General features: G+C 45.3%; 1 protein-coding gene across 2 annotated transcripts in view; it reads left to right on the top strand.

The window, feature by feature from the left end:
- CCNY (cyclin Y) overlaps positions 1-10691 on the top strand; it is a 222985-nt gene extending 212294 nt beyond the window's left edge. Inside the window, exons 9-10 of one of the 2 annotated variants that reach the window (XM_032395665.1) lie at positions 2851-3013; positions 6784-10691. In XM_032395665.1, the coding sequence (XP_032251556.1) occupies positions 2851-3013; positions 6784-6900 (280 nt within the window). In that variant the 3' untranslated portion in view covers positions 6901-10691. The remainder of the gene's footprint in view (positions 1-2850; positions 3014-6783) is intronic. The other variant, XM_032395666.1, reaches the window with a different exon arrangement.
- Positions 10692-12793: the final 2102 nt, after the last annotated feature.

Here is a 12793-nt window from a genome sequence, read left to right as displayed (position 1 = left end):
CTGAGAATAGCGCTGCTGGGAGCATGGGTGTACAGATCTCTCCGAGTCCCTGCTTTCAGTTCTTTTGCGTATATACCCAGAAGTGGGATTGCTAGACTGTCAGTGGCTGGTTTTTAAAGTGAACCCGTTTTTCTAGAAAAGCAGATAGAGGATAAATGTTTAGATGATAAAAACAACTCTCCTTACTCCATTTTAGAGGCCCCTTCACAAGTTGTGAATTGTGCTAATTCAGTTGGGTTTCTTTACAATTTTGATCTAATGTAACGCATATTTCTGAATATATGTTTTGTTTACTGACTTGAGTTTACTTCTTATAAAATTTTAATCAGAACTGTTTTCTCGTGATTATTCAGTTGAGGGCAGTAAATCCATCAAGCCTGTTCTCTCTGTGTCACTGTTAGTATTTCTTACGATTTATCACGTAGCAAGCTGTCACATGTCCCTGTAAGATGTCCTGCTGCAGTTTGGAAATTCAGATTTTGGGAATTACTTTTATTTGCTAAATCTTGCCTTAGTTAGAAAGCACAACAGCTCTAAAGTCCGTATTTCCCTCAGAGCTTAAAAAAGAAAAGCCTGAAGAAAGGCTGTTCCTTTTTTCCAAGGAACCTTGAGGAAAATGCCACCCTGTTCAAAAACAGATTCCTCTTGGCTTTAGTCAGAGTGTACCCCCTCAACAAGAGTCATTGCTAACCAGCTGCCAGTGGGGCCAGGATTAACAGGCTGGCTCTATTTTTTTTCCCCCCAAGGTTTTCTTAGCATCAGGAGAGTGAGAGCTGCAGTGGCGCCTTCGGCCACCAGACAGCAGTCTGTCCCCAGGCGGCCCCCACGGCCCCCCCAGGAGAGCTCCTTCTAGCCCGTCTGTTTTGGCACTTCTGGCCTTAGCAGTACTTTTACACTCTTGTTTTACTAAAATCTTAGCTGAGTTCCAGTATTTCACAGGATGATCTCTTGTTAAATCTCATTTAAAGGAGGCGTAAATAAAAGTTAAAGTAAAAATTATCCCAAATAAGCCAAAGTAATTTAGACTCTTTAAAAGAATAAAATTTAGCACAATATGCACCTTCTTTCACTAGACTGTATAGAAACAGCAAATTACGGTGTTTCTCTGATGAAAAGACCTGAATGTGACTTCTCAGCCTTCCCATCTGAGGACCACAAACCTTCTGTAGCAGCTCTCATTTGCCCAGTACCTTCTCTCTCTGAAGCCACCCACTCTTGCTCAAATCCCAGCCTTCCTTCCCCACCACCTTGGCGCTCCTGTCCCTTGTTGTCACAGCAGGAGATTGAGACAGAGTCCTTTCAGTCTTTGCTAGCTTAATGAGGTGACTCACCAGGAACAGACCAGGACTCGGGTACACTATGGGGACAGGATGGTGCTGAGTTAGTTTGAGGCTGCAAAACATCAGGTATCTGCATCCAGAGACCAGAGCTGGGGGGCTCAGTGTTCAGTGGAGTCCGTGGAGGGGGGTCCGGGCTAGTTGGGGTGAGGCCTAGCACTTGGGGCGGGGTTTGTCAGCCTTCAAATTCACTTACAGGAGGTGGTGACCAGGTATCCTGCCAGAAATCCCCTGCCCCAACCCTTGTTCCTTTCCACCAGAGCTCTGTATTTCCAAACTCAGTTCATCTCTTACTTCTATGGGAAGCCTTCCTCCATCCCTCCACCCAAGCTGAGCTTGGCCTGTTCCATTCAGTAAGGGTAATTATTGAGCACTAATTGTATGTCAGGTGCTGTGATAGGGGCCAGGTGGCATGGTTTCTGGCTAGGAGGAGACAAGCAGGGACACTGAGTCAAGGTGACACCTGCAGTGGAGTCTGATAAAGGACAGAAATAGAGGGCTGTGTAGTGTGCTTGGGAGCACAGGGTGCTTCCAGGGGGAGACGATGCTAAAACTGTGTGCCCGACCTAGCACCGGTGCTCAACAAACAGATCCATCGCTGAGGACTTTTCTCCCTCCAGGTACTAACTGTCAAGAAATGAACCTGATCTAAAAGATAATTGACATGGGGAAGTTCTCCAAATAGAAGTTTTAAAATTTATTCTGGCTACCCATCATTCATTTTCATCAAACTATAAATGGGTTGACTAGATGGATCTTAATACCTGTGTTGGCTCCTTTACTGACCAGTCTGTGGAGGTGAGTGGTTCTAGAGGTTTGGGCTGGGACCAGCCGCATCAGCATCCCGTGGGAGCTTGTTAGAAAGACACATTCTCAGGCCCACCCCCCGACCCGCTGAACCAGGACTGGGGTGGGCTCCTCAGTCTGTGTTAACGAGCCCTGCATGTGATTAGATGCAGGCTCAGGTGTGGGGACTTCTGCTTTCACTCTTGAGAGTTGGCGGGGGTCCCTTTTTGTGAGTCCAGGGCTGCAGTTCATTCCCCTACTCCCCGCTTTGCCTAAGGAAGCCCCCACAGCAGTCCCTCCACTCTTCTCCTAGGAGGTAGGGAAGGGGAAGGCCACTGAGGAAAGACAGGCCTCTAGGTGTAACAGAGGCTTTTCCCCTGGGCTCCTGTGTTGGCCCCTCGCCAGGCTCCACTCGACAGCTTTTGACTGCTTCATCTGCCCCAGGGTTGATGGTTCGTGCTGGGATTTGCAGCCAGAGCCTGCTGTGTGTGTGGCTGGGTCTCAATGAAACGCACCACCCTGAAGCACTTCCTGGTGATCATCCCAACTCATCAGGCCTCATCCTTCTGGGCACTTGATCATTTGGCTTTTAGTACCCATTTGGTGGTTAAACTGCAACTCTGGTGTCCAACCAGGCAATTAATTAGATAGCTTTTCTCCCTGGAGGTTGCAGTTTTCTGGAGCCTGGTCTCTAGCAGGTAGACATGTGCTGTTTTTGTCTTTGCAGGAATGAGCTAGAGCGACAGTTTCTTGAATTGCTCCAGTTCAACATCAATGTTCCTTCCAGTGTTTATGCCAAGTATTATTTTGATCTTCGTTCTCTGGCAGAAGCAAACAACCTGAGCTTTCCCTTGGAGCCCCTGAGCAGGGAGAGGGCTCACAAGCTTGAGGTAAGATAGTTTCACGTACTGGTTTTTGATGCACTATTGCAGATGCCTCATCCGGGTCTCCCGGAAGTGGGAGGTCACCACGCTCATTTTTCCCACTGTGTATTGTTATGAAATATAGACAGGTTACCCTGGATTTAGAGTTGGCCAGTTTATTTAGTTGATTGTAATTCATCCAACCATAGTTTTAATAACCTTCTGAATATCTTTTATTTAATGTGCATTGATTCTATTCTTCAAATCTTATAAAGATCTGTTTTTTAAAAAATACGCTCACAAAAAGGTATTTCTCGACATGCACTTTCATAAGGAAAAAGATACCAGATGACCCTAATGATTGGGAATCCCAAAAGGTTATATATTCTGCTTTTTATTTTTTATTCAAAATATTTTCCCCACAGCCCAGTTAGAGCTGGGGCCAGCCCCATGGGTCTTGGTCTGGATTTAGGGCCCTCACTGTTAAGCTGTGTAACTTTTGTGCTCATGACCTGTGTATATAGCTGTTTGCACCTAGCTCTTCCCATCTGACTTGTTGAGTGGATGAAAAGTGGTGGGGTAACGAGGAAGGGTGAAACCCCTTCCTCCAGAGAAGGTGTGCTGAGGCCTTCTGTACCTTCATCCTCAGGCACTGTTGTGGTCTCATCCCATAGACCCTTTGATCAAAGCGGTCGATGGTACAGTCATGTCCCCAGCTTGGTGAGACCCGGGAGGTCTGTGCTGCCTGCCCCATTGTCCAATCTGAGTGACACGTTATCCCAATTCAGTACAGGGTCAGGATAGCTAGAGTGCTGGTCTAACAGGGTTAATAGCTGTGAACCACACAAAGGCTAGAGGTGGAGGGAAAGAGATTATTATGGTTTGCAAGCTTAAGAAAGCCAAAATTTTAAATAAAATTGTAAAAAGTACATAGTATGCTAATCCCAAGGAAAAACTTTGTAAAACTGTGGAACAGACTGGATATGGAGCACGGTGTTTAAAATAAAAACCCAGTGAGGTTGTCCGAACTCGGTCACTCTGCTGTAATTGTGTGCTCGCCCTTGGGATGCAACTGCTCATTTAAAGTCTCCCATTTCTCTGGAGCAAGATATGGAAAACCCTTCCTTTGAAGGAGGTGCCCCAAGACAAGTGTTAGACTCCTGCGGGCACGTGCGTGAAATAGGATTCGATTTCACGGTGAGCAGGCGCCCTGTTTCAGCCTGAGCAGTGCTCCTCTCCTGCTGAGGGAAGAGTGTGGAGCTCCTGGAAGCGGCCGCTTAGCCTGCAGGAAAGCAGGTCTGTGGTTCTCTGAGGGAGAGTATCTCGCGTTGCGGACACACAGGCTGGCTGAGACGGGGTAGCTGGTGCCCGCTGTGACCTCCAGCAGGTTATCTGAGTGGGAAGAGGGAGTGCTCGCCTGCCCCAGGGGCCGCCGCACCAAGTGCTGCTCAGGCTCACTGGGCCGAGGAAGGCCGGTAGTCCTGGCAAGACTGTTCTCTGTCCTCCCAAGAACCGGAGCTTCCTGAGATGCAGACCCCCACTCCTCTGCAGGTCTGGACAGAAGCACTATCTGGAAAAGCACGTGGCACCCCCCCTTCGAAATAATTTTTAAGGAATGGGATTTCATTATTTTCCATACCCCAGTATCCCTCGTAGTCCGTTTGGTTAGCAAACTTGAACCCCATCGTGGAAAGCAAGGGGGGCGGTGAGGCATACTAGAAGTGGCTGTTACCTGAGGCTCTGTACCTGCTCGCACGTACCACCAAAGGGCTGATTTGATAGGCGGGTTGCAAGGTAGAGTGTGGATGCTAGAGTGCACCAGGAACCAAGGCAAATGCAAAGTGGTCTTTTCATTAGCCTGGCCATTTCTCTTTGAAATAAATTAGTATCTCTGTATGCATGTGGGAGATGGGATGAAAGCTAAGAGTTTGCATTATGAAATCTAGAATGAGATCGTACATTGCTAATTCATTATTATAATATTACATTCAGACCCGTGTACTGTTTATAAGCTGAGAAACCACACACAGTAATCTCAGGGAGTTTAAATACATGAAAATAATTTACTTTCAAAAATCATTGCTCTAATATCTGTAAGGGATCAGATTTTCTCTTGAAGCATGTCACCTACATTAAGTGTATGCAGTGTGTTTCACATGGGGAATTCCCAGTGATCTAGCCCATCTCCTGCCCTCATTCATCTGTCATTTGGAGGAAGACGTCCTCAACTCCTGTCTCTCTCCTCTAATCCATCCTCCCTGCTACCACTGGAGTCGTTGTTCTAAAGTGCATTTGTGGGTTTTGGGAAATAAATGAGAATCGGTTGCCAGTACCCTGTGTTTCCAGTACTTCGACCCTAGCCTGATACGTGCGTGCTCTGTTATGTGCACACCTTGATTGGAACTTACACATCCATTCGGTACATACTCACTCAGGGTCCCCTGATACCAGGCACTGGTTACCAGACACCATCATGAACAAAACCGATAGACTCTGCCCTTTTGGAGTTTACATTCTGCTGGGAGGACACAGACAGTGAACAGTAAACATAATAAGTAAACTAGTATGTTAGAAGGTGAGTACAGAAGAAGCAGCAGGGTGTAGGGGGTTGCTGTTGTCGGTAGCCTCACTGAGTCGGCCATGGTTGCATGAGGACTCTAGCGTGGGCCATCTTAGCCTCGCAGAAACCTCCAGGCTGAGGGAAGAGCTGCTTCAAAACCTACAGTGGGAGCCGGCTCAGGCTCAGGTGATGGGGGGCGGAGGGGGAGGCCGCAGAGCAGCGTGGGTGAGATGACGGGGAAGTATGGGAAGAGATCACAGTTAGCTAAAGGGGAAGCAGGGAGAGCAGCTAGAAGGATTATTGTCACTTCAGTGAGAGCCATGATGATGTGATCAGGGTCTGCTGCTCTTGTGCCTTTGTCCCTTGATGGTGACTTCCCCACTCCTGGGTCATTTTGACAGAAGGCAAGGTGAATGTGACCGGGACAAGACATCTGGGGTGATGTGAGCTGGCTCCCACTTTGTCATCCACGTGCTCTCCACCTGCACCCAGTAGCAGCCCTGAAAGGTCTATGACCAGGCTCCGAGCCCCAGGGAGGGCTGAGCCTTGCTCTTGGCTGAGACGCTCCCCCCAGAGTCTCACTGTCTTCATCAAGAAAACGAGGACAGTATGGATTGTCCCTACATTGTCCCCTCCCGGTTCCTTTCTTCATCAGTCATCTAGAATTGACTCAGACATGGGGTCATCTGCTCTGACTCAGTCTCAGATAACTGACTGCCGCCAAGTACTGTACTGAGCGGTCTTCCCAGCGCCGCCCGGCACGAAGCCCTGATGCGTTACGACAGCCGCGCAAGGCGGGGTGCTCTTTACCCCGTTTGCAGACGAGGATGCAGGACTTGAAATAGGCATGGGCCCGGGTCACACACCCCCTCCCCACCGAGTGGTTCGCCAGCATTGAACCTGCGTCTAGCTGAGCCCCAGGCTACACTGTCCTATAATTGTTTCACATTTTGTGATCATTTTCTCAGACTGTAAGCGCTTTGGAGACAGGGCCTGTGTCTGTACCTCCTTTGTGGCCCCCACTGTGAGCGGCCCACATGTGGGCCGCGGCGTGGAAACTGCCCGGGGCAGGAACTCTTGTCAGTATTGGCCCCGCATGTCCTCAGTGCCTAGAACGATGCTGGCACCCAGTGGTGGGTGGTGTCTGATGAGTGAGGGAGCCGAGGGCGCCTAGAGGACGGTGGTGCTTGCTCCCGAGTCCAGCCCTGACCCAAATTGTCTCTCTTCTGCCCCTCAGGCCATCTCTCGCCTCTGCGAGGACAAGTACAAGGACCTGCGTCGATCCACGAGGAAGCGGTCAGCGAGTGCTGACAATCTGACTCTGCCGAGGTGGTCCCCCGCCATCATCTCCTAACCGTGGGGGTCCCCACTGGAGGCCGTGCCATCCCTCAGTTTCTCCTTTAGTGTGAGAAAAGACAGACTGGGGGTGGTTTTGTTTTTGTTTTCTTTTCCTTTTCTTTTTTAATTCATAGCTCTGTCAGGCTGCCTTGATGACCGCCTCCAAGCTGTGTGGCCCACTCGCACGCAGCAAGGCCTCGAGGGAAGCGAAATCAGTATTCTGGAAATCCTGTTTCATGCCCTTCCCCATCGTCATTAACAGCACTTCCCTCATGGAGGAAAAAGACTCTCATCCTGGAGAAGGAAACAAAGGGAAAGGGAAGTCGTGTAGAGGCAGGGAAAAGGTTAGATGGCTTGGCCATTTCTTAAGTCCCCATCTGGTCTGTAGATGAATACGATGGAAAAACACAGCAGTAGGTAACAAAGTTGGATGTGCATTAAAGACAAAAGTGCGCGTTTATCCACCTCCATCTGGATCAGTATGTTCTTTAATAAAGACTTCTTGCATTCCTTCTAGCTGCTTTTTGGGATTTGGGGGATTTTTGTTTGTTTTTATTCTGTTTTGGTTTTGGTCCCACAGAGCAGAGAATATAGTTTGTACCCACCATGGCACAGACATCCAAATAAATAGTACTGGTTGTTTCTCTCTGCACTATTCCTGTGAGCTGTCTTCTGAGCTTTCTTCCTCACAAGTGGGATGCGCTTGTTATATTTCTGTACACCTTCATTTTATACAGTTTTTCTTCAACGGTGGCAAAATTAACTTGACTGTAGTGCTGAACCAAAAGTATCCCTTTCCCTCCTTATTTCCCACCCCAAGAAAATTCTAGATCACATGGGTGCTTGTGCCTTCCAGTTTATTTGCAGTTGTTTTTTTATTTTGTTCTCTGACCTGAAGTCGTAGTTACAAATCGGTCAGATTTTGTGGGCTGAAGGAAACAGTGTGCAGCAGAGGGTGTCCTCTGGGTGAAGTTGTTTCCAGAGTGCTAGGTGTCTGCCTGCAGTTACTGAGTAGGAGCCATTTCTTTGTACCCCCTGCCCGGTTCATTCCTCTACTTCCATGTCCATTGTTGCAAGCAATATTCTTCTCAACTTTTATATGTTTACTTTAAATCAAAGTTAGTCTATTTGTATAAAATTTTTTAAAAATCTAAAATTTAAAAAAAAAGGGGGGGGGTGGGTTATTCCCGTGGGAAGATCATTGAAGGGCAAAATGTTACTATTTACTGAGGTATTTTTCACAGGACGATTGAATAAAAAACTCAACTTGCATTTTCATTGTGGGTGCTTAGCAAAGTTATACAAAAATTCAAACTGTGAAGGTTTATGCTTCATTAATTATGACCATACTTTTTCATTTTCTGACCATCCCTAATTTCCTTATGGGCTAGATAAGAATCTTTTATATCAAGTAAAATAAAAGGGTTAATGATAGAATATCAGAGTAAATTTGATATTAAGTCTAAGAATCTGAGTCAATGAAGCATATAATGCTTTGGGTGTTTGCATATTTTCTTGGGTCACAATGATAGGCTTCTAAGTTTTTTCCCTTTTCAAATCTGTGCGAGGCAAATGGCAGCAGATACTCTGTGTTTCACCTTCTTCCTCTGTGAATGTGGAAACTACGGAATATTAGTCTTGGGTACCCTAAAGTCATATGCCTGATCCTCAAACATGCCTGCTTCTGATGAAACGTACTTTGGAAATGGAACAGACTCAGAACGGTGAAATCCCAAGATCCCCAGACCAAAAGTGCTAGTCAGGTTTCAGTGAGATGTGTATCATGTGTAAACAGCTGTTTGGACCAGAAATATTGTCAAGTTCTTTCTGGCCTAAACTTTTAAAAGCAAACAAGCAGAATCTGAAAAGTTAATTGTCTTTCCATTGTAATGGTGTTGATATACTCTGTATGGGTACCAAAATCAGCTTCTCTCTTCAAGTAAGAGTTGGATTTAGAACTTTAAATAGAGATCTAAAAATGTAGAAAATATCATTTTATATTCCCTAATCTATATAGCTTAAAAAGGGACATATTTTCTTAGCTGAATATGAATACCTCTCAAGCATAAATTAGTTCCTCTCATGTAAAGTATCTTATTTTACCGATCCATTTCAGGAAAGAGGTTCTGCTGCCTTTAAAGCAGAAGGCTTATTTTTATCCCTTTTATTTGAATGAGAGAGATTTGAAAATTGAATTATGTAAATATTTCAATGCATCTGCTATTATTTTGTGGAGTTTATTAAACTACTTTAAAAAATTGTATAGTCTATTTATTGTATGTATGTACATACAGTCTGATAACTTAAAATTTAAAGTGGATTCCGTAAAACCTGACTCAGTCTTGTTTAGACTATTGAATATTGTTTTAGCCTTGTGCACTGGACTCTACCTCTGTATAGGAAAATTTTCCATATTCATTAATAAGTATTGATCTGTATTAATTGGTTATGTTTCTTGCACTAAGGATTTTTAAAACTCTGCTGTTAAGTGTAGATTTTAGTTTTACTTTTGCAGTATGAATCACTTGACACATAGGTAGATACTTTAGGTTTGTTTATTTTATTTTTCTACATGACGGTGAAGACTTAAATTTTGTTCTCTGGTTTGTTCTAAGTTTGCCAAAAAGAAACCCCAACAACACCCAGTACAGTACCTATTGGTAAATCATAGTGACTGTAATTTGTTTGCAAGGTGATTCAATGCCCTACAGTTAAAGCCGGATTGCAATTTAGGATGACATTGTCTTAGTGTAGTTTTTGAATGGACAGTTCTCATCATTAATGGAGGATGAAGAAAACCACACATTTTGTTGACTTTAATTTTAGAGTAGACTTAAACAACAAATAAAGTCATTGGGAGAATAAGTGTATATCCCAGTGAAATTTTTTGATTTGTTTTACTCCCCCCCCCCCCCCCACTGGGAAAAGGGAAAGAAGTCAGGGATTTAAAACCAAATTGGAGGGCAAGGTGGGAGATCCTACCAAGATCCGAGATGTGCTCCTGTGCCTTAACGCACTAGGTGAGGCCTGTGTCAGGGCCTTGTACCGTCATCTGGCTCCTCCCCTGGGCTGGCTCTCCCGAGTTCCTTCTCTTGGTCTTTGGCAGGGCCATCTCCATCTTGGGGTTTCCCTCGGTTCTGGGCATTTTGATCCTCAGCAGAACTGCAAAGCAGAATTTTGGGAGTGAGCAATTTTGATCCTTTCCGGCTGCTTTTGGTAACCTCTCACCTGGGGCCGTATTTTACAGCTTTGAATTTTTTAAACAATAAAATATAATTCCTGGTTCATTGTAGGTACTTAATAAGTGTTAAATAAATAAATACATAGAACAAATAATGCCTTCCTGCTGCATTTTTTGGACTGCTATATTGAGATAAAATTCAACAGGTTTTATGGATGCTGAGTGTGAACCACTTCTTTGTCAGAGCAATGGGAAAAGTCTTATTAGTCCTGTAAGTCTTAAGCAATTCACAGAAGTATTGAACACCTCTTAGAAACCTCTTATTGCGATGTTGCATGACAGAGACCTATCAGAGCATGTCACTTTTATATTGATACCCTGTTTTATTTGAATAACTTTATGCCCTTTGACTTCATCGGAGTCAACATCTCAAGACTGTATTGGGTGGATCTTAGAGACATGGATCATCTTTTGAAAGGCCATCCAGAGAGAGCCCATATCCTTGTTGAAAAAGAGAAGAAATCAGAAACATGCCCTCAAGCTGAAATGGGAAAAGGAGACTTGAGAAGATTTATTTTTTAAACTCTGTGGATTGCCAGGAAAACGCTACACACAACTTCATTAAGATCATGATTTGCTGTTACTGAATGCAGAGCCTTACTAGAGCTATTGCATCTGAAAACAAATGCGACTCCCCCCCCACCCCCCGCCTCAGTTCAGATTAGGGAGTTGTAGAAGTGTGCTTGCAGTCACAGAATGGGGGATGGGTTGTGGGCTGACTAGTTCGGCGGACTTCCTTTCCGGTTTTGCTATTGGATTTTCTTACCAAGTTTGTATTTGTGAAGCTGCTAAAGGAATACTGAGTCACTTTCCAGTGAGTTCAGTGGTCAGCACTGGCATGGTCTGCTTTTATTCATCTCTCAACTGAAAGTCTTTGGAGGGCACCGTGTGTCTGCATCGTGCAGGTCTAAGCTGCAAGCACTCAGGTGAGGATTTGCCCTGGTCACTGTGCTGTCCATTGTAGTCTTTGTAGAAGGCCTTCTGGAAGAGCTTGTGACAGTAAGAAATGAGCTCAGAAGGATCTGACTGAATGGTGTTCAGATTTTACAGGTCTTTATAAGCTTTCCTGTGTCTTTTAGTGGATTGATTTAGGTAGAGGTCTTTATTTTAAGAACTTTGTTTATATAAAGAAGTTATTTCAAATACAGGGTAAAAGAGTGGCATTCCAGAATAATCCTATACCCTTCATTGATTAGACCTGGAAAAAGAACAGCTAGCAAATTCATGAGGTAGGGTTCTTACTATGCAGTGACTGGGAAGAACCCTCCCTCCCTGTGTCAGTCATTTTGACTGCAGAGGAGCTGCTCACAGGGTTAGTCAGAAGTACCAACCCCCTATGTACCAGGCATTGTACACTTGGGAATCTGTGAGGACTAAAAGCTGGCCCCTGTCCACATAAAGCTGAATTGATTTGGTCTGGATCAAGTAACATAACAATACAGAAAATAGAGACACATTTCATCCTGTCGTGAGCATGAAGCAGAATATCTAAACCCATCTCTGGTATAGACAAGTATATGAGGTGCTTCTGGAACATCATTTCTCCCTGCAGACATTCATGGAGTTCCACAATCATTTAGTGTTACATTCTGGTATTTTGGGGGGGGGAGGGGGACCTTAAAGGTCATGTGATGGCTACCAAGAAAATGGAGGAAGAAACCACTGGAAAAGAATCAATTTAGTAGGATGGCAGTTAGAAGATCACTGTACAAAAGTGATAGTTTCCCTAGTCACCAGCAGTAACCAATTAGAGAACACAGTGGAGAAGAGGTGCCATTCGAAACGGGATCCAATTATAACCTACCCGAGAAGAGAAACATGACATGTTTACAATGCATCTAGCATACTTTAATTCATTTAATCCTCATCGAGGTTTCAGGGTAGCTGCTATTATTATTCCCAGATGAGGATGCCTAGGTTTGCAGAAGTTAAAACCTTGCTTTGGGCCCCCGGTCAGAGAGTTGTAGAACCAGAAAGCCTGACTCCAGAGCTTATTTTTAACCACCTTGCTATATGGCCTTTCACTGCCCTCATTAGGGAAGAAACCTGTTGAGAGATGTGCTCTAGTCTCCCCACCCCTGAAGTCGTGCCAATCCCAAACCTGCAAATATGACCTTAATTGGGAAATGGGGCCTTTGCAGATGTAATTAGTTAAGATGAGGTCATACTGGATTAGGGTGAGCCATCAGTCCAATGACCGGTGTCCTAAAGAGAGGGAGATTTGGTGACAGACCTAGGGACAATGTCATGTGACAACAGAGGCAGAGGATGGAGCAAAGCAGGCATAAGCTGAGGAATGGTAAGGCTGGCCGGCAGGCTGGAAGCGGCAAGGAAGGGGTCTTCAGAGAGCACGGCCCTGCTGATGTCTCACTTGAGACTTCTAGCTTCCAGAACCGTGAGAGCGTCCGCTTCTGCAGGAATCCACCCAGCGTGTGGCAGTGTCGTGGCAGCTCTGGGAAACGAACATGTACGATTCCTAAATAAAGAGACCACTGAACTTGACAGGCAGGCATCATAAAGACCTGAAGAGACACACTGTTCCTGAGTGGGAAGTCACGGTACTGGGAGAATGTCCCGTCTCCAGCTTTCTTCCCTGCGACTCTCCCCTTTGGCCAGTGTATGCTAAGCATGCCCAGTTCTGTCCCAGGTGAGGACCTTTCTCTGAGCT

This window comes from Phoca vitulina, unplaced genomic scaffold, assembly GCF_004348235.1.
Source record: "Phoca vitulina isolate PV1807 unplaced genomic scaffold, GSC_HSeal_1.0 scaffold86, whole genome shotgun sequence".
Taxonomy (NCBI): Eukaryota; Metazoa; Chordata; class Mammalia; order Carnivora; family Phocidae; genus Phoca; species Phoca vitulina.
The sequence above is the reverse complement of the archived record's forward strand: the minus strand, read 5'-3'. Positions and strand labels throughout refer to the sequence as shown.